We start from the raw sequence: 23,438 nt of genomic DNA, 5'->3' as shown, positions 1-23,438 counted from the left end.
GTGCGTGCGTGCGTGCGTGCGTGCGTGCCGGCGCTGACCTGGAGTATGTGAGGTTGACGGACAGCAGCTTGCTGCTGGGCACCCACAGGGTGGGGTGACCCTGCATGTCGTAGACGATCTTCAGCAGGAACTTCCTGTGGTCGTCGTAGACCTTCTCGGTCTTCAGGGAGCGGTCGTAGTCCACAGACAGCAGGTTCCTGCCGTTCACCTGGAGATACCAAACAACACAACAACATGAGAAACAGTTCACCTGAAGATACCATAACACAACAACATGAGAAACAGTTCACCTGGAGATACCATAACACAACAACATGAGAAACAGTTCACCTGGAGATACCATAACACAACCACATGAGAAACAGTTCACCTGGGGCCTATTTCACGAATCTTGGATTAACTAATCCAGGATATAGGCCAAAGCCAGGCTTTTTAAATCCTGATCTTTACAGCCTGGTTTATTCCGTTCCACTAAAGCCAAGCGAGGCTCAGAATTGGCGGATTTGGCGAGCCGGGATCAGCAAGCCTGGCTTAATAGACAGTCTGACTTTTTGTCTCTAGACCCCTTCTGTGGATCAAAGATTTACTGATCCTTCTTCTTCATGGGGTATTAAGGCAGTTTGCATCCTTAATAGTTGCATTACAGCCCCCTTCTGTATATCTCATTATCTTTACTAATCTATTCAAGACTTACTGATACAAGGACTTAAGCTTCTAAAATAAATACTGCTGCTGTAATTAAAGAGAGAACATACTCTCAATAGTGGATAGACTGAATGATTAACTACCCCAAAAATATAGTTTACATTTTACCACTACTATTAACTTAAAACAGAATTCTTAATATTGTAAGCATAATGATATTGTCGCATTGTGATATTTGGCCATAACTCCCTCCTCTGAGGGAGCTACCTTTGGGGAAGGGGGTTGTTTTCCAAAGTTTGTGCTATTGCCATTGAGAATGCATTGGGCGTTTAAGTTAAATAACTCAGAAACTACAAAACATTTCAAAGTAAAAAGTTCCAGCATGTGTTTCCACAGTAAGCTGCATTTTACAAAGTGTGAATGGAGTTTCTAGGTGAAAGTGATTTTTTGAAGTGCCACTATCTGCCTATAAATGTCTCAAATTTGAAAGCACTATATTTCTAAAACTATGAAACATTTCAAAGATTCCTTTTCAGGCACACATGTCCACCGTAGGATGAACCTAAATAGGTTTGAATGGGGTTTCTAGGTGTAAGTATGTAGGACTAGTAGTGGGTGAAACGTTACAATATGTTGTAAAACAATGAGTAATGGTAATATTTAGTAGTTTTCACTTTTACAAAGAATAATAATATAATATAATAATTATTCTTAACCGTGCACTTGCACGACAGCAAACCTATTCATGGGAAACATTCACCAAAAGCAGCTGATCTACAAGCTCACAAGATGTCATGATGTTGTGCAGCCTATATTCTATTATTTGATTTTATATAGTGCTTAAATTAGTCCTTTAATGCAGACCGATACAAATAAGGCAACATTAACCCATAATAATTGAATAAATCTGGAAAACATCATTGGTTTGTGATCAGTTTGACTGCTTAATGAACAGTAAAGACATCAGGATTAGGTTAAACCTGGCTGTTAGCCTGGTCCGGAGCAGGCTAAGTCCAAAGCATAAGTTTCCATGGTAACTAATGTAGCATCACTTTCATGAAACCGAATCAAGCCTCAACATATCCAGGTTAACTGGTTAAGTTAATCTGGCAAGATCAACCAGCTTTCATGAAACCGGTTAAGCACTGATCCAGGATATATTAAGCCAGGATATGTGTTAAAGCCCGGCTTAATCTCTAATCCAAGTTTCGTGAAATAGGCCCCTGGAGATACCATAACACAACAACATGAGAAACAGTTCACCTGGCGATACCATACAACACAACAACATGAGAAACAGTTCACCTGGAGATACCATAACACAACAACATGAGAAACAGTTCACCTGGAGATACCATACAACACAACAACATGAGAAACAGTTCACCTGGAGATACCATACAACACAACAACATGAGAAACAGTTCACCTGGAGATACCATAACACAACAACATGAGAAACAGTTCACCTGGAGATACCATACAACACAACAACATGAGAAACAGTTCACCTGGAGATACCATACAACACAACAACATGAGAAACAGTTCACCTGGAGATACCATAACACAACAACATGAGAAACAGTTCACCTGAAGATACCATAACACAACAACATGAGAAACAGTTCACCTGGAGATACCATAACACAACAACATGAGAAACAGTTCACCTGAAGATACCATAACACAACAACATGAGAAACAGTTCACCTGAAGATACCATAACACAACCACATGAGAAACAGTTCACCTGGAGATACCATAACACAACAACATGAGAAACAGTTCACCTGAAGATACCATAACACAACAACATGAGAAACAGTTCACCTGGAGATACCATACAACACAACAACATGAGAAACAGTTCACCTGGAGATACCATAACACAACAACATGAGAAACAGTTCACCTGGAGATACCATAACACAACAACATGAGAAACAGTTCACCTGGAGATACCATAACACAACAACATGAGAAACAGTTCACCTGAAGATACCATAACACAACAACATGAGAAACAGTTCACCTGGAGATACCATAACACAACAACATGAGAAACAGTTCACCTGAAGATACCATAACACAACAACATGAGAAACAGTTCACCTGAAGATACCATAACACAACAACATGAGAAACAGTTCACCTGAAGATACCATAACACAACAACATGAGAAACAGTTCACCTGAAGATACCATAACACAACAACATGAGAAACAGTTCACCTGAAGATACCATAACACAACCACATGAGAAACAGTTCACCTGGAGATACCATAACACAACAACATGAGAAACAGTTCACCTGAAGATACCATAACACAACAACATGAGAAACAGTTCACCTGGAGATACCATAACACAACAACATGAGAAACAGTTCACCTGGAGATACCAAACAACACAACAACATGAGAAACAGTTCACCTGGAGATACCATAACACAACAACATGAGAAACAGTTCACCTGGAGATACCATAACACAACCACATGAGAAACAGTTCACCTGAAGATACACCACAACCACAACAAGAAAGCAACTGAGCAAAGCAATCAAAAGTAGCAGCTCTACAGATCTTTTATTTGTTTCACGTAATGTATAAGATCAAGCTCCGTAACACTTTTATAGACGCAAAATTGAGTGTCCATTTGTACACTATCAGAGTTAATACTGACTTGTCAATTTGGAACCCCGCAAGGAATTAATTGATGGCGCTTATAACCACAAATGTGTTTGGACCTTTAATTATTGAAGCATACGTTTCACACACTTTCTTTCCTAGGATTCTGAGGGCTCAGCTTGCTGTTATATTTATTGTTAAGAATCCCCCCAGCGTAAAATGTTTATAAAGCTGAGCGACAGCAAAGCAGCCGCTGTTTACTGTGCATTATACATGAGGACATTATTCAAAGTGCAGCGTAATTCAAGGTGCAACATTATTCAAGGTGTGTATAGTCAAGTATGTGTATGGTTCAAGGAAGAGCTTAAGTCCAAGTCAACTAGTCCCTGGTATTGCATTAACAGGTAGGTTGGTCTCTAAATCATTGTTTTTTTTCCTATTCTTATATCTTTAAGGTGAGACACCCCAGGTGAAATCATGATTTTTCTTTTCTTTTTTTTTTTTGCTATTTTGCTTCCTAAACATGTTTTCTTTCAAACTAAAGCAAAATACACATTAAAAATACAGATTTAGATGTTTAGTTGGATAGTTTATTTTAGCCAATGACAGCTCGTTTTTCGGGGTGAAAAGCCACCATCTCTATTTTCATGATTGGTTGTTGGTACAAAGGAAGTGACCATATTTGGATCAGACCACAGTCAGCTTGAGGTCCAGACCTTTCCAATGATATATGCCATTATATGTTGTTGCCAAGGTTTGGATGAGATATTTTGTCTCAAAATAGTGGCTTCAAATAAAACGTTTTGGAATTTTACAATACAAATCTTTAAAGGCCGTTTTCTCAAAATGAGTTTTCCTCATACTTGGGACAAAGAATTTCCACTTCAGTTGAACTCACATACACCAAACTTTCCAGTCTTATTCATAACTATATTCCGCAGACATTTACACATGGATTTGTTGATATATCATTCACAGCCTGATTTACATCACATTTTATACCAAAAAAATGCCGAAAATTGGGTTTTTTTTGCCTGTTGACACTATTTTCTGATTTGTGGAGTGATAATTAGAGATATCAAAAATCCCATGTGTAATTTTCTTTGTCTCTAATGTGTCAACAAAATGAAATGATCATTTTGAACCTGGCTTTATCCGATCTTCAGATTTATCGTCCCGAAATGTATGCAAATTAGCGCATATAATGCCTAATTTGCATATTTAAACATATAATTTCAGAAAACTTGTAATACAAAAAATCTTAGTTTTAATATAAGTAATCAACTGGAGAAGTTTCATTGTGATAGCTATTATTTAACTTTTTTTCCCTATTCACCTGGGGTGTCTCGCCTTAAATCTTTGTAAATCCAGCATCCATACATGTTTACAAAAGTTAAAATGTTAAAGCCTATCCTACCCAGGAGACGTCCATCAAATCCCAATTCTCACCACGCTCTACAACGACTGTCACAAATCTCTATTTCATATTTACAGTCTGAACCGTAATAAAACATGAGGTCGATATATACTGATAATCGAATACAAACTGCCTCGTGATGGATTGCCTGCTGAGTAACCCACTCTCTTTAAAAGGGAAACAAACAAACAAAAAAGAAAATAGTGTCCGGGCGATATTAAATCCTTATTAATAGCAGGTTGGTTCGTTACAACATTAAACCCCTGTTAATATTCAAGCCCGGTCAATAAATCCCTCCCTCCTCCTGTGAGCCATAAACCCAGGCAGCCTCTCTGAGGTGCACACGGTGACAGCTAGCCGCTATTTATGGCTTTATAAACGACCAAGCTGTTTGTTCAAAAGAGCCATTTACCAAGACGGATGTGCTCGGCGGAGCCGGGGTTAAATTCATCTGCAAAAGGAAACCTTGAAGAGTGAGGCGAGAAACAGAAGCGATTAAGCCAATCACCTTTTGCCGCGGCTTGGACCCCCCCCCCTCCAACCCAACCCCCCCCTCATTAGACGGAGAGCCTCGCTGGAAACGGCTCAAGAACACGTCATTTCTCTCGCCCACGGTCACTCGCTCATTTTGAAATTAACGGGGGTCGGATGATGCCAGAGGAAAGCGCATTGGGATATGGAGAACTATAAGTACATTTACTCAGGTTATTACAACTTACAACTTTTGACCACGTTAACCATTATTTTAAACTTTAAGCTGTTGAAATCGAATGACTTACAATATATAACATAGAATACAAGTGTTGTGAGATTGTAGGTCTATAGCCAAATGCAAAAATATTTAAATATGTGACTACTTTTTAATGTCATACTTTCAGTATATTTTGCTTGCCTTCACATGATGTAGTTAGTTAGTTTGCTGTGTCTTTCGGTGGAAACCTCATACAGAAGGCTATGTCCAAAATTGTTACTTTTCAGGATTCAAAAGTAGCAGATCTGCTACTTTTAATACTTTTGTGAGACGCTATAGTATGATCAAACAGGGCGTTAATATAGTGTGGTATTGCTATACTTTTACTTAAGTAAATACAATCTGAGTACTTTTCTTCCAACGTTGGACAGGAGCCAAATTAATGAATAAGAGAGAGAGAGAGAGAGAGAGAGAAAGAGAGAGAGAGAGAGAGTACTGGGCCAGTAGCCAGGTTAACACCCAGAAGGTTGGGACGGCAGCCAATCGGCACGCAGGATCTGTGCCATCTCATCACCAGAGGAAGACAATCATTTTGCAGATTGGCACGCGGTTGCACTGGGGACACGTCCCCCCGCCGAGCCAATCAAACTGTCACCTTGGCGTTTCTCTGTCTGTCTGTCTGTCTGTCTGAGCGTGCGTGCGTGATCCACTTCAAGCTGAAGATGATACAGCCATACAGTGATACAGTGATGTCGTTATTTAGCATGATGTGTCTCTCTCTCTCTGTCTCTCTCTCTCTCCCTCGCTCGGATGATGAACCATACTTAACCACTTATCCCAGCATCCGTGTTGTGGGGAAAGCTTTCACGGAAAATGTCCATTCGACAAGCTCTCAACGCAACGCCATGCAGGTGGAACGACCTACAGACCAGACTCAAATTGGCCTCCCTAATTCCCATGATGAAGTTTCAAAAGGATCACCGTAGATGTACATACCAAATGACTATTTGTTATGTGTATGTTATGTACATTTTTGTACATATTTTACATTTTGTGTATTTCTATTTTATGTAGGATTATAGATTGTTTTGGTGCTTGTAAAGCACCTGGACTACACTTGCACGAAACACTACTGACGACCGTAAAGACCACCGTAATGGACACTGTTTCATGATTGGCTGCCTCTAGGATGCCTCTAGATTTTTATTTATTTTTTACCCATAAAACCCATAGTCTGAACGGCATAAAATAATTGAAGATGTATAGTTTCCTTGGCACAAAAGGGGGAAGTTAAACAACAAAAACTAAATAAACATCTATCAGTATCAGCTATCGGCACATTTTTTTATTTTAAATATCGCTATCGGTATCGTTATCGGACAATAATTTCCATATCGGTGCATCCCTGTGTAATTGTTAAATAAAAATAAAAGACATGGTACGTTTATTTGTAGAGCACATTTCAACGAGGCAATTCAATGTGCGAGGGTGCCATGTAATTGTCTTATTACTTTTGATTTATTTATAAAATAAATTAATGAAAGTGTTCCATCAAATCCTCTGTGACGGTTTTCGATGACACAACCGACAAAAGTGTCGCTAGTCATAAATACAAAAAAAAATAATCACAGCGGCCGAGTAGCCTATTAACGCAAACATAATGCCGTCTCTGTCACTCTGTGACTGGCTTTGAACAGCTTCTATAACATCCCACCAGTGCAAGCTGCTTAAACAGACCATTTAGCATTATTGGCAGCTCTGCTCTGCAATCCGGCAAAAAAAGGAAATCCCAATTAGGATTAACGCACGTATGCACGCACGCACACACGCTCGCACGCACACGCAATCCAAGTGGCCTGGCCCCTGTCATCATTAACGTTGTTAAATGACATCTAGCCAACGCAGCCAGACAGCTCTCTTGTCAGAGAGTGAGTAACACGAGACACGACAGCACGACACATGCTTGGTTCAGAAATGCCTTCATGACACAGCAAACGATTGTGCATGGGCGAGTTGTTTCCTCGTCACACAGACGTGTGTGTGTGTGTGTGTGTGTGTGTGTGTGTGTGTGTGTGTGTGTGTGTGTGTGTGTGTGTGTGTGTGTGTGTGTGTGTGTGTGTGTTAAGTCAGGATTTAGAAGGCAAATGGTGTCGCCAATGCACAACCTCAATTGGGTATGTTTGTATGTATTTCAAGGTCAGAGTTGATGATACAGTAATCTCAAGCAAAGAAAAGGTTACCTGTATTCTTGACAAATAAACTGACGTGATCACAAATTGCACAAACAGGAGCCCTATTTCAATTAAATTCAATGAAATGCAATTTCAATCCTTTTGATTATGCTTGCACCTCTTGGTTCTCCAATATCTCAATGGCAATCAAAAGTCAAAACTAAGCTTCAGATCACACACACATAGGCACCGAGTGCCACGCTACGAGCTTGTAGATCTGCTATTTTTTTTTCTGCCGCAAATCTTTGAATATATACAGTATTCTTTCAGAGCGAACATTTTAACTCTAATCTTTGCTTCTGGTCGGGTCCCTGGAACAACATATTTTCAAATGCGGGTCGGTGGCCAATTACATATAATTTTGGTGCCCTTGACATGAAATACTTTGAAAACCACTGACATAGAAAGAGAGGTTTTTCAGAAAACTGTCAGGATTTGTAGAATCGTCCTCGGGTCTAAAATATATCAATGGGATAGGAATTTAAGATACTCGGAGGGACAGTGCCCTCATACATGTCAAACTACTTCTCCAAAGTGAGTGACAGCCACAGCACCAGAGGGAGCGACCATGATCTGGGACTCCCCAAATATAGAACAAAAATGGGAAAATTCTCGTTCTAATGCTCCAAAATGTGAAATGCTCTGACACCACCCATTAAAGTATGTGAATCACAGGTTTCTTTCGAAACTGGCCTAAAGAATAATCTATCAGGGGAGGTAGATGTAAATTCATCATTCACAGCCGCCATTTATTAGTGTGGTTGCCCACAGGCAACCAGACTCTTGTAATTGTAACACTTTATTATTGTGGGCTCGCTACAGCGAGCACACACTAGTTATTGCCAGCCTATGTTTACTTATTTATTTATTCCACCCTTTTTTTTGACACACTACTACTTCCACATACTTTATGCTAGAAATTTAGTTCAAACTTCAAACTGTTCAGCTCTTTGAAGTGATTGTGGCTTGTATTTTTATTTTTACAAAGTTTTATACTTTTTATACTTTTTAACTTTTTAACTTTTTTTTACATTCTTTATAATGAGAGTCGATGGAAGAAAGGTCCCATTTTTCACAGTTAACTTTTTTGAGCTCCTATTACTCCGTCATACTTTCACTTTGAAACTTCATTCAAACTTTATAATGTTCATCTATCTTTGAACTTTCATTGGTGAAAAAGTTGTTTTGAAAAGGTTTATACTTTTTAAAATATTTAACTTTATTTATAGTTTTTCCCTCCCATTGACAATGTATGGGATTTATCTCTAAATCAAGCTCACTTTTGCAGCCTCATTACTCTGGCATACTTTGTCGTAGAAACGTGATTTAAACTTTAGAACGCTCACACGACTCTGGACTCTGGACGGTTCAAACCGTATTCGAATACGTTAAACGGTTTTTCCGAAATCGCAGTTCAATCGCAGGCCGTTTCGCGTAATTAGTGCCATTTTAGAGTGCGGGCCTTCTTTGACTAGAGTGTGGAGACTGAAATTCTTTCCTTGAAAATTTACCAAACAAATTGTCGTCCCGGCCAAAGTATTCATTTTACACGCATGTTCTTTTGTCATTTTGTAGCCACACATGTCCTCTTTCACACAATGTGACCACCAAAGCACAGAGACATACAGAATGTGAACTACGGCCTTTTAAGTGACACAAAAACAGTCAATCTGCTCATTGACCTCCATTGTATAATTCTTACGAGGAAATTATCGCGCTGACAATTCTTAACTCGCTCTTATAACCACATTTTCAATCGTACCAACACCACAATCGCACATGGTGTACCTCAATATCTCAGGCCACTCACAGCGGAAAAAATATTTGCATTCGACTTTTACTTTTTGCGATAGAGCAATTTGTTCGGGGCATAGTTTCCTCCATCCAGGACCATTGAAATCTCCCAGTCATAGTGCTGGCAAGTAGTAGAACTCTTTTTACTTCCACAGCTGAGACATATAAGGGCTTAATTACAGGGCTGACATTAAAGTTACAAGATCTCAATGAGTTGCTCTGCGATACCTTGTGAGCTTGTAGGTCTGCTATTTGTGCAATTAGGCTAGACACATGCAAGTGCACGCACGCACGCACGCACACACACACACACCCTGTCTTCGCACGCACGCACACAAACACCCTGTCTTCCTATTGGCTGGCCTTTACACAGCTCTCGCAAGCGCACGCACGCGCGCACGCACGCACGCACGCACGCACGCACGCACGCACGCACGCACGCACGCACACACACACACCCTGTCTTCGCACGCACGCACGCACACACACACCCTGTCTTCCTATTGGCTGGCCTTTACACAGCTCTCGCAAGAGCACGCACGCACACACGCACACACACACCCTGTCTTCCTATTGGCTGGCCTTTACACAGCTCTCGCAAGCGCACGCACGCACGCACGCACGTACGCACGCACGCAAAAAAATGAAAACTTTTTTTTTTTTTTTTTTGATTTTTTTTTTTTTTTTAATAAAAATTGAAAAAAATGAAAAAAATGAAAAAAATGAAAAAAATTGAAAAAAATGAAAAAAATGAAAAAAAATGAAAAAAAATAAAACATTGAAAAATTTGAAAAAATTGAAAACTTAAAAAAAAAAAAAACTTGATTTTTTTTTAATAAAGTTTTTTTTTTTTTTACCTTTAAAGAAAAACTTTTTAAAACACTTCCACAACTTCCACATACTTTATTCCGCTTTATGCAGTTATTTATGCTTAAACTATAGTTTTTCCAAATGTTCATACTTTTTAAAACTTTTACTTCAGCTTTAATACATGTTCTACTTTTGTTTACAATATGCTACAGTCCCGAAATTTTGATTATGGATTTAGACCACCAATGGGAACACTATTACTCCGGTCCCCGAGTTTCAAACTTGACACGGCAAAAACTTTATACATTGCAATTTATGCGAGCCCACGCAGTTTCTACAGGAACTGCCTTTCTAGTTGTGGGCTCGCTACAGCGAGCACACACTAGTTATTGCCAGCCTATGTTTATTTATTCTTTATTCCGCCGCTTTTTTTGACACACTACTACTTCCACATACTTTATGCTAGAAATTTAGTTCAAACTTCAAACTGTTCAGCTCTTTGAAGTGATTGTGGCTTGTATTTTTATTTTTATAAAGTTTTATACTTTTTATACTTTTTAACTTTTTTTTACATCCTTTATAATGAGAGTCGATGGAAGAAAGGTCCCATTTTTCACAGTTAACTTTTTTGAGCTCTTATTACTCCGTCATACTTTCACTTTGAAACTTCATTCAAACTTTATAATGTTCATCTATCTTTGAACTTTCATTGGTGAAAAAGTTGTTTTGAAAAAGTTTATACTTTTTAAAATATTTAACTTTATTTATAGTTTTTCCCTCCCATTGACAATGTATGGGATTTATCTCTAAATCAAGCTCACTTTTGCAGCCTCATTACTCTGGCATACTTTGTCGTAGAAACGTGATTTAAACTTTAGAACGCTCACACGACTCTGGACTCTGGACGGTTCAAACCGTATTCGAATACGTTAAACGTTTTTTCCGAAATCGCAGTTCAATCGCAGGCCGTTTCGCGTAATTAGTGCCATTTTAGAGTGCGGGCCTTCTTTGACTAGAGTGTGGAGACTGAAATTCTTTCCTTGAAAATGTACCAAACAAATTGTCGTCCCGGCCAAAGTATTCATTTTACACGCATGTTCTTTTGTCATTTTGTAGCCACACATGTCCTCTTTCACACAATGTGACCACCAAAGCACAGAGACATACAGAATGTGAACTACGGCCTTTTAAGTGACACAAAAACAGTCAATCTGCTCATTGACCTCCATTGTATAATTCTTACGAGGAAATTATCGCGCTGACAATTCTTAACTCGCTCTTATAACCACATTTTCAATCGTACCAACACCACAATCGCACATGGTGTACCTCAATATCTCAGGCCACTCACAGCGAAAACAATATTTGCATTCGACTTTTACTTTTTGCGATAGAGCAATTTGTTTGGGGCATAGTTTCCCACATTCAGAACCATTGTAATCTCCCAGTCATAGTACTGGCATAGAACTTGGAAGTCTTTTACTTCCACAGCTGAGACATATAAGGGCTTAATTACAGGGCTGACATTAAAGTTACAAGATCTCAATGAGTTGCTCTGCGATACCTTGTGAGCTTGTAGGTCTGCTATTTGTGCAATTGGCTGGCCTTTACACAGCTCTCGCAAGAGCACGCACGCACGCACACACGCACACACACACCCTGTCTTCCTATTGGCTGGCCTTTACACAGCTCTCGCAAGTGCACGCACGCACGCACGCACGCAAAAAAATGAAAAAAAGTATTTTTTCCAAAAAAAGTATTTTTTCCAAAAAAAGTATTTTTTCCAAAAAAAGTATTTTTTCCAAAAAAAGTATTTTTTCCAAAAAAAGTATTTTTTCCAAAAAAAGTATTTTTTTCAAAAAAAGTATTTTTTTCAAAAAAAGTATTTTTTTGAAAAAAAAGTATTATTTTGAAAAAAAAGTAATTTTTTGAAAAAAAAAAAAACTTAAAAAAAAAAAACTTTAACCTTTTTTTTTTTTTACTTAAAAGAAAAAACTTGAATTTTTTTAATAAAGATTTTTTTTTTTTCATTTAAAGAAAAACTTTTAAAAACACTTCTACAGCTTCCACATACTTTATTCCGCTTTATGCAGTTATTTATGCTTAAACTATAGTTTTTCCAAATGTTCATACTTTTTTTTAACTTTTACTTCAGCTTTAATACATTTTCTACTTTTGTTTACAATATGCTACAGTCCCGAAATATTGATTATGGATTTAGACCACCAATGGGAACACTATTACTCCGGTCCCCGAGTTTCAAACTTGACACGGCAAAAACTTTATACATTGCAATTTATGCGAGCCCACGCAGTTTCTACAGGAACTGCCTTTCTAGTTGTGGGCTCGCTACAGCGAGCACACACTAGTTATTGCCAGCCTATGTTTATTTATTCTTTATTCCGCCGCTTTTTTTGACACACTACTACTTCCACATACTTTATGCTAGAAATTTAGTTCAAACTTCAAACTGTTCAGCTCTTTGAAGTGATTGTGGCTTGTATTTTTATTTTTACAAAGTTTTATACTTTTTATACTTTTTATACTTTTTAACTTTTTTTAACATCCTTTATAATGAGAGTCGATGGAAGAAAGGTCCCATTTTTCACAGTTAACTTTTTTGAGCTCTTATTACTCCGTCATACTTTCACTTTGAAACTTCATTCAAACTTTATAATGTTCATCTATCTTTGAACTTTCATTGGTGAAAAAGTTGTTTTGAAAAAGTTTATACTTTTTAAAATATTTAACTTTATTTATAGTTTTTTCCTGCCATTGACTTTGTATGGGATTTAACTCTAAATCAACCTCACTTTTGCAGCCTCATTACTCTGGCATACTTTGTCGTAGAAACGTGATTTAAACTTTAGAACGCTCACACGACTCTGGACTCTGGACGGTTCAAACCGTATTCGAATACGTTGAACGGTTTTTCCGAAATCGCAGTTCAATCGCAGGCCGTTTCGCGTAATTAGTGCCATTTTAGAGTGCGGGCCTTCTTTGACTAGAGTGTGGAGACTGAAATTCTTTCCTTGAAAATTTACCAAACAAATTGTCGTCCCGGCCAAAGTATTCATTTTACACGCATGTTCTTTTGTCATTTTGTAGCCACACATGTCCTCTTTCACACAATGTGACCACCAAAGCACAGAGACATACAGAATGTGAACTACGGCCTTTTAAGTGACACAAAAACAGTCAATCTGCTCATTGACCTCCATTGTATAATTCTTACGAGGAAATTATCGCGCTGACAATTCTTAACTCGCTCTTATAACCACATTTTCAATCGTACCAACACCACAATCGCACATGGTGTACCTCAATATCTCAGGCCACTCACAGCGAAAAAAATATTTGCATTCGACTTTTACTTTTTGCGATAGAGCAATTTGTTCGGGGCATAGTTTTCCCCCCTTCAGAACCATTGTAATCTCCCAGTCATAGTACTGGCATAGAACTTGGAAGTCTTTTACTTCCACAGCTGAGACATATAAGGGCTTAATTACAGGGCTGACATTAAAGTTACAAGATCTCAATGAGTTGCTCTGCGATACCTTGTGAGCTTGTAGGTCTGCTATTTGTGCAATTAGGCTAGACACATGCAAGCGCGCGCACGCACGCACGCACACACACACACACCCTGTCTTCGCACGCACGCACGCACATACGTACACACCCTGTCTTCCTATAGGCTGGCCTTTACACAGCTCTCGCAAGAGCACGCACGCACACACGCACACACACACCCTGTCTTCCTATTGGCTGGCCTTTACACAGCTCTCGCAAGCGCACGCACGCACGCACGCACGCACGCAAAAAAAATGAAAACTTTTTTTTTTTTTGAATTTTTTAAAAAAAATAAAAAAAATGAAAAAAAATGAAAAAAAATGAAAAACAATGAAAAAAAATGAAAAAAAATGAAAAAAAATGAAAAAAAATGAAAAAAATGAAAAAATTGGAAAAAATTGGAAAAAATTGAAAAAATTGAAAAAAATTGAAAAAATTGAAAACTTAAAAAAAAAAATACTTAAGAAAAAACTTCAACTTTTTTTTTTTTTACTTATTAAGAATAAACTTGAATTTTTTTTAATAAAGTTTTTTTTTTTTTTACCTTTAAAGAAAAACTTTTAAAAACACTTCTACAACTTCCACATACTTTATTCCGCTTTATGCAGTTATATATGCTTAAACTATAGTTTTTCCAAATGTTCATACTTTTTTAAACTTTTACTTCAGCTTTAATACATTTTCTACTTTTGTTTACAATATGCTACAGTCCCGAAATTTTGATTATGGATTTAGACCACCAATGGGAACACTATTACTCCGGGCCCCGAGTTTCAAACTTGACACGGCAATAACTTTATACATTGCATTTTATGCGAGCCCACGCAGTTTCTACAGGAACTGCCTTTCTAGTTGTGGGCTCGCTACAGCGAGCACACACTAGTTATTGCCAGCCTATGTTTACTTATTTATTTATTCCACCCCTTTTTTTGACACACTACTACTTCCACATACTTTATGCTAGAAATTTAGTTCAAACTTCAAATTGTTCAGCTCTTTGAAGTGATTGTGGCTTGTATTTTTATTTTTACAAAGTTTTATACTTTTTATACTTCTTATACTTTTTAACTTTTTTTAACATCCTTTATAATGAGAGTCGATGGAAGAAAGGTCCCATTTTTCACAGTTAACTTTTTTGAGCTCTTATTACTCCGTCATACTTTCACTTTGAAACTTCATTCAAACTTTATAATGTTCATCTATCTTTGAACTTTCATTGGTGAAAAAGTTGTTTTGAAAAAGTTTATACTTTTTAAAATATTTAACTTTATTCATAGTTTTTCCCTCCCATTGACAATGTATGGGATTTATCTCTAAATCAACCTCACTTTTGCAGCCTCATTACTCTGGCATACTTTGTCGTAGAAACGTGATTTAAACTTTAGAACGCTCACACGACTCTGGACTTTTTCGTGGTTCAAACCGTATTCGAATACGTTAAACGGTTTTTCCGAAATCGCAGTTCAATCGCAGGCCGTTTCGCGTAATTAGTGCCATTTTAGAGTGCGGGCCTTCTTTGACTAGAGTGTGGAGACTGAAATTCTTTCCTTGAAAATTTACCAAACAAATTGTCGTCCCGGCCAAAGTATTCATTTTACACGCATGTTCTTTTGTCATTTTGTAGCCACACATGTCCTCTTTCACACAATGTGACCACCAAAGCACAGAGACATACAGAATGTGAACTACGGCCTTTTAAGTGACACAAAAACAGTCAATCTGCTCATTGACCTCCATTGTATAATTCTTACGAGGAAATTATCGCGCTGACAATTCTTAACTCGCTCTTATAACCACATTTTCAATCGTACCAACACCACAATCGCACATGGTGTACCTCAATATCTCAGGCCACTCACAGCGAAAAAAATATTTGCATTCGACTTTTACTTTTTGCGATAGAGCAATTTGTTCGGGGCATAGTTTTCCCCCCTTCAGAACCATTGTAATCTCCCAGTCATAGTACTGGCATAGAACTTGGAAGTCTTTTACTTCCACAGCTGAGACATATAAGGGCTTAATTACAGGGCTGACATTAAAGTTACAAGATCTCAATGAGTTGCTCTGCGATACCTTGTGAGCTTGTAGGTCTGCTATTTGTGCAATTGGCTGGCCTTTACACAGCTCTCGCAAGAGCACGCACGCACGCACACACGCACGCACGCACACACGCACACACACACCCTGTCTTCCTATTGGCTGGCCTTTACACAGCTCTCGCAAGTGCAAGCACGCACGCACGCACGCAAAAAAATGAAAAAAAGTATTTTTTCCAAAAAAAGTATTTTTTTTCTAAAAAAAGTATTTTTTTCCAAAAAAAGTATTTTTTCCAAAAAAAGTATTTTTTCCAAAAAAAAGTATTTTTTCCAAAAAAAAGTATTTTTTCCAAAAAAAAGTATTTTTTCCAAAAAAAGTATTATTTTGAAAAAAAAGTATTATTTTGAAAAAAAAGTAATTTTTTGAAAAAAAAGTAATTTTTTGAAAAAAAAGTCATTTTTTGAAAAAAAGTACTTTTTTGAAAGAAAAAAAAACTTAAAAAAGAAAAAACTTTAACCTCTTTTTTTTTTTTTTACTTAAAATAAAAAACTTGAATTTTTTTAATAAAGATTTTTTTTTTTTCCATTTAAAGAAAAACTTTTAAAAACACTTCTACAGCTTCCACATACTTTATTCCGCTTTATGCAGTTATTTATGCTTAAACTATAGTTTTTCCAAATGTTCATACTTTTTTTTAACTTTTACTTCAGCTTTAATACATTTTCTACTTTTGTTTACAATATGCTACAGTCCCGAAATATTGATTATGGATTTAGACCACCAATGGGAACACTATTACTCCGGTCCCCGAGTTTCAAACTTGACACGGCAAAAACTTTATACATTGCAATTTATGCGAGCCCACGCAGTTTCTACAGGAACTGCCTTTCTAGTTCCACTTATTCCATAGTTTATTCCACTAGTCTTTATTTTGACGCACTACTCCTCCCTCAGTTTTGACTGTACACACTTGAGCCATATGTCAAATTGACCGGAAAAATCGGGAATCGATGGCGTGTACTTTGCTAAGAGAAATGTTGTATAGTTTAATTGATATTAATTTATTAGTGAATTAAATTATCCCATTGACTTCAATGGAAAAATGCAAAAAATCACATTCAAGTATTTTTCCCTCTGAGACTGTAAGCACTATAGTTACAAAACTTGGAGGAATATTTCCTAATTATCACTAAAATTAATTAAAAATATATATTTTTAGGTCGGCCTCATGGTGGCGCTATAACAGCCGACTTTACCTTTTGGCTCATAACTCTTGAACCGTATGTCGTAAAATCAAAATTATTTTTTCCCTGGATTCCTTGGGTCATGACGCATCTCCCCATATAGGCCACGCCCATTTCCGCCATGATGGATTTTCCGCCATTTTGAATTTTGTCCAAAATACACTTTTTGCTTTTCCTCCTACAGATTTTGTCCAAATCTCACAAAAATCTGTACACGTGATCTCTGGACCCATCCGATTAAAACACCAACTGCAGATTTTCGGTAGTGCGTATCGTTCGGCCGTAATCGTCTTCCGAAGTCAGTAGGAGGGGCCTATATCATGAAAAATGCCATAAATCACGAACGGAATGTCCAATCCATCCAAAATTTGAATCACATGTCCGGGGTGGTTCGTTCAACCGAGTTCCAAAAGCAATTCCATTTTCATCCATAGGGGGCGCCGCAAACGCGATAAATGTAACCGTTTGTCGGAAAACCAGAATTTCGGGGGTTAAATCCCCTCCGAATTACTTACACACGATCTAAGGTGTGACTTGAAACTGTAACAGGCTGGCAATATCAGTGGGAGGGGTATATATATGTAAGCCACTGCGGCAACCACACTCTGCAATTTTTTAAAATTGCGACCTCTCCGAGGTTGTCTAGTTGTGGGCTCGCTACAGCGAGCACACACTAGTTATTGCCAGCCTATGTTTACTTATTTATTTATTCCACCCTTTTTTTTGACACACTACTACTTCCACATACTTTATGCTAGAAATTTAGTTCAAACTTAAAACTGTTCAGCTCTTTGAAGTGATTGTGGCTTGTATTTTTATTTTTACAAAGTTTTATACTTTTTATACTTTTTAACTTTTTAACTTTTTTTTACATTCTTTATAATGAGAGTCGATGGAAGAAAGGTCCCATTTTTCACAGTTAACTTTTTTGAGCTCTTATTACTCCGTCATACTTTCACTTTGAAACTTCATTCAAACTTTATAATGTTCATCTATCTTTGAACTTTCATTGGTGAAAAAGTTGTTTTGAAAAAGTTTATACTTTTTAAAATATTTAACTTTATTTATAGTTTTTCCCTCCCATTGACAATGTATGGGATTTATCTCTAAATCAAGCTCACTTTTGCAGCCTCATTACTCTGGCATACTTTGTCGTAGAAACGTGATTTAAACTTTAGAACGCTCACACGACTCTGGACTTTTTCGTGGTTCAAACCGTATTCGAATACGTTAAACGGTTTTTCCGAAATCGCAGTTCAATCGCAGGCCGTTTCGCGTAATTAGTGCCATTTTAGAGTGCGGGCCTTCTTTGACTAGAGTGTGGAGACTGAAATTCTTTCCTTGAAAATTTACCAAACAAATTGTCGTCCCGGCCAAAGTATTCATTTTACACGCATGTCATTTTGTCATTTTGTAGCCACACATGTCCTCTTTCACACAATGTGACCACCAAAGCACAGAGACATACAGAATGTGAACTACGGCCTTTTAAGTGACACAAAAACAGTCAATCTGCTCATTGACCTCCATTGTATAATTCTTACGAGGAAATTATCACGCTGACAATTCTTAACTCGCTCTTATAACCACATTTTCAATCGTACCAACACCACAATCGCACATGGTGTACCTCAATATCTCAGGCCACTCACAGCGAAAAAAATATTTGCATTCGACTTTTACTTTTTGCGATAGAGCAATTTGTTCGGGGCATAGTTTTCCCCCCTTCAGAACCATTGTAATCTCCCAGTCATAGTACTGGCATAGAACTTGGAAGTCTTTTACTTCCACAGCTGAGACATATAAGGGCTTAATTACAGGGCTGACATTAAAGTTACAAGATCTCAATGAGTTGCTCTGCGATACCTTGTGAGCTTGTAGGTCTGCTATTTGTGCAATTAGGCTAGACACATGCAAGTGCACGCACGCACGCACGCACGCACACACACCCTGTCTTCGCACGCACGCACACACACACCCTGTCTTCCTATTGGCTGGCCTTTACACAGCTCTCGCAAGCGCGCGCACGCACGCACGCACGCACGCACGCACGCACACACACACACACCCTGTCTTCGCACGCACGCACACACACACCCTGTCTTCCTATTGGCTGGCCTTTACACAGCTCTCGCAAGAGCACGCACGCACACACGCACACACACACCCTGTCTTCCTATTGGCTGGCCTTTACACAGCTCTCGCAAGCGCACGCACGCACGCACGCACGCACGCACGCACGCACGCAAAAAAAATGAAAACTTTTTTTTTTTTTTTGTTTTTTTTTTTTTTTAAAAATTAAAAAAATTAAAAAAATGGAAAAAAATGGAAAAAAATGGAAAAAAATGGAAAAAATGAAAAAAATGGAAAACAATTTGAAAAAAAATGAAACATTGAAAAAATTTGAAAAAATTGAAAACTTTAAAAAAAAAAATACTTATTAAGAAAAAACTTCAACTTTTTTTTTTTTACTTATTAAGAATAAACTTGAATTTTTTTTAATAAAGTTTTTTTTTTTTTTACCTTTAAAGAAAAACTTTTAAAAACACTTCTACAACTTCCACATACTTTATTCCGCTTTATGCAGTTATTTATGCTTAAACTATAGTTTTTCCAAATGTTCATACTTTGTAAAACTTTTACTTCAGCTTTAATACATTTTCTACTTTTGTTTACAATATGCTACAGTCCCGAAATTTTGATTATGGATTTAGACCACCAATGGGAACACTATTACTCCGGTCCCCGAGTTTCAAACTTGACACGGCAAAAAGTTTATACATTGCATTTTATGCGAGCCCACGCAGTTTCTACAGGAACTGCCTTTCTAGTTATTATTTTTCTTCCACTAGTCTTTATTTTGACGCACTACCCCTCCCTCAGTTTTGACTGTACGCACTTGAGCCATATGTCAAATTGACCGGAAAAATCGGGAATCGATGGCGTGTACTTTGCTAAGAGAAATGTTGTATAGTTTAATTGATATGAATTTATTAGTGAATTAAATTATCCCATTGACTTCAATGGAAAAATGCAAAAAATCACATTCAAGTATTTTTCCCTCTGAGACTGTAAGCACTATAGTTACAAAACTTGGAGGAATATTTCCTAATTATCACTAAAATTAATTAAAAATATATATTTTTAGGTCGGCCTCATGGTGGCGCTATAACAGCCCACTTTACCTTTTGGCTCATAACTCTTGAACCGTATGTCGTAAAATCAAAATTATTTTTTCCCTGGATTCCTTGGGTCATGACGCATCTCCCCATATAGGCCACGCCCATGTCCGCCATGATGGATTTTCCGCCATTTTGAATTTTGTCCAAAACACACTTTTTGCTTTTCCTCCTACAGATTTTGTCCAAATCTCACAAAAATCTGTACACGTGATCTCTGGACCCATCCGATTAAAACAGATTTGCAGATTTTCGGTAGTGCGTATCGTTCGGCCGTAATCGTCTTCCGAAGTCAGTAGGAGGGGCCTATATCACGAAAAATGCCATAAATCACAAACGGAATGTCCAATCCATCCCAAATTTGAATCACATGTCCGGGGTGGTTCGTTCAACCGAGTTCCAAAAGCAATTCCATTTTCATCCATAGGGGGCGCCGCAAACGCGATAAATGTAACCGTTTGTCGGAAAACCAGAATTTCGGGGGTTAAATCCCCTCCGAATTACTTACACACGATCTAAGGTGTGACTTGAAACTGTAACAGGCTGGCAATATCAGTGGGAGGGGTATATATATATGTAAGCCACTGCGGCAACCACACTCTGCAATTTTTTAAAATTGCGACCTCTCCGAGGTTGTCTAGTTATACACTTATGTTGATACATTTCATACATAAGACCACAATGGAAACAATTCCCCAGGACTGCTTGTTTACATTTGTGACTAATAAAGCATTCAATCAATCAATCCAACTACGCATTGCAGGACCGACATGCGGCTATTATAGGTGTGTGAAGCCGGCACGCACCCAAGTATAAACTGATTCATTAATGCTAGCTTACGATGTTAAACCCACTCCATTAGTGACACACACAACACAGCCATTAGCGCTATGCATAAAGCCACAGACACTTCTTCGGGGGATATCATAACCCACCGAACTACAGAGCCACCCCCTCATTAAGTGGTACTCGTTACACACACACTCACACACACACAGAGCTCTTTATGCAATATTCAGACGCTGTGCTGAGAACATATTCCTCCTTCTCCTAATGGCTTGTGGCATGGCAAAACAAAATACTTCATAGAACTTCATAGAATACATGCCTTTGCTGTCGGGCAGGAACTTCTTATCTCCATATTTTAACGCTCTGTGTGTTTTGGTAAATTAATGCCGTACTTGATCATACTACAGCATCACACAACACTATCAAAAATAGGAGATCTATACAAGCTCGGAACAAAGTAACGCGCTTTGAGCTTGTATATGTGCTATTTTTGCTATCTGAATTAGAATCCTGAAAAGTAGCCGTTCTTGGCATAATGCATGTTTCCACGCGTGTCCGGGTATTTCAGTCAATAGAGGTCTTGCCTTTGAACCACAAGGTCATGGGTTCGTATGAGCAGCACGGCTTGGGTGCGGCAAGTTGTGCAGGAACTTAAGTACTGGGAGCTGATGGTAGGTGCATGTGGCGCACCACCTCATCATCCTTCTCCCAGGGCTCTAGCACATTGTAATGGACACAGATTCCCACGATACCCGGCGCACACTTTGGATATTTTTTTGGTGAAGAGACTAGAGAGTAGCCTGGAACTCACCTATGCTTTCTATGGCATAGGCAGCTCCCGGCAGGATCCACCGGGAGAAACTGTGCACATGAGACTAATTAATTAGAGCGACAGAGATAGAGAGGAGTGTGTGTGTGTGTGTGTGTGTGTGTGTGTGTGTGTGTGTGTGTGTGTGTGTGTGTGTGTGTACGGGTGTGCTTGTGTGCGTCAATTTAACAAAGGTGCAGACGATCAGAAATCAGCAGAGAGTGATCGATGTTCGCGCTACTCTATGCCAAATTGAAGTGGACTTTTCTTTTCTCCCTGGAAATAAAAACGTCTGGGTTTCCAAAGTTTTCTGCGGCACCCCTGACCTGGCACCCTATAGGGAAACGTTTTGGGCCGGTGGACAGAAATGCTTTGGCCATGTCTTGCATTTTTACTTCCGGTTTCACTGGCACTGCAGGCCACTATCGCCCCACTATGGTATCTGGCGTTCCTTCGTTTTTCCATGGCACCCACTTTGAGAAGCCCTGCTGTAGAAGCTAAATAGATTGGCGTGTGTTTACACATGACAGGCCGGCCCGGCTGTGATAACAAGGACCAAATGACAAGTAGGCTACTTCACTACACAACGCTGGCCAGTAAAAAATATATATATAAATAAAAAGCCACTTCGAGATCATTATGCGAATCATTACGGACAGCGGGAGGGTTGGTCGTAAAAAAGATATCTGCTGTGTATATCACTTTATAATGAGGAGGTTGACAAGACATGGTCATTCAATGTGGAGTTGTGGACAGTAAAACTGAATAGTGTGCGTGCGTGCGTGCCTGCGTGTGTGTGTGTGTGTGTGTGTGTGTGTGTGTGTGTGTGTGTGTGTGTGTGTGTGTGTGTGTGTGTGTGTACGTATGCATGGAGTTATGCCTGATTTATAGTTGTGTATTGTATCATACTAGAATTTCGTACGCGCTTCGCGCACACTCATCCCAGAGCTACTTCGCCATGCACTATGGGAAGAAATAAATGGCGGGAGTTGACTCCACATGTAGTAACGGATGGGTTATTGGAAATGTACCATTGTTTTGTCCTGAATATTTCCACAGCCTAATTAGGGACTGATCGTTATTTATCAAAGGTTGGTATGGTGCAAAAAAGGGGGGGGTCATTAAACTATTTTTTGAGCCTGAGGGGGGGATATGTTTATTTTTATTTTGGCTTGGGGGAGGTTGTACAACTTTATTTTGCTGAATTTTGTATTTAAAAAATGTTTTGATTATTTTGTTTTTCATAGTGTTTCACTATATCTATCTATATAAAGTTTACCCTGTGTGGCGACTCTGGCGAGTGTACTTGGTATATTCCATGTGTGCGCAACTGCGCATGCAAATAGAACAGATCTACAAGCTAACAACGTGTTGCTTGGTGACACGTTGTTAGCTTGTAGATCTGATTCTGTTCTACCAGCAAAGGTCCCTCCCCCGGCCGCTGATGTAGTTTGCTACGTCTGAAGTGTACCCACTTCAAAACAGCGCGGGACAGATTGATTCTGCGTTCATAACATTTCCAGTAGAAAAAGCGAAAAATGTTTCAAGCTATGAACCGCGATGTTTGAATTGTGGGCCAGCAGCAGCAGGC

The 23,438-nt window shown here is 38.5% G+C and overlaps 1 protein-coding gene across 5 annotated transcripts in view; it reads right to left on the bottom strand.

Annotated features, from left to right (window-relative positions):
* tenm3 (teneurin transmembrane protein 3) overlaps positions 1–23,438 on the bottom strand; it is a 363,756-nt gene that overhangs the window by 23,348 nt on the left and 316,970 nt on the right. For all 5 annotated transcript variants that reach the window (XM_080757108.1, XM_080757110.1, XM_080757109.1 and 2 more), the window contains exon 38: positions 39–208. In XM_080757108.1, the coding sequence (XP_080613234.1) occupies positions 39–208 (170 nt within the window). The remainder of the gene's footprint in view (positions 1–38; positions 209–23,438) is intronic.

The sequence above is a fragment of the Protomyctophum bolini genome (genome assembly GCF_963924005.1).
Source record: "Protomyctophum bolini genome assembly, chromosome: 3".
In the NCBI taxonomy this organism is placed as follows: domain Eukaryota; kingdom Metazoa; phylum Chordata; class Actinopteri; order Myctophiformes; family Myctophidae; genus Protomyctophum; species Protomyctophum bolini.
Note: the sequence above shows the minus strand (reverse complement) of the source record. Positions and strands in the feature narration are given on the sequence as shown.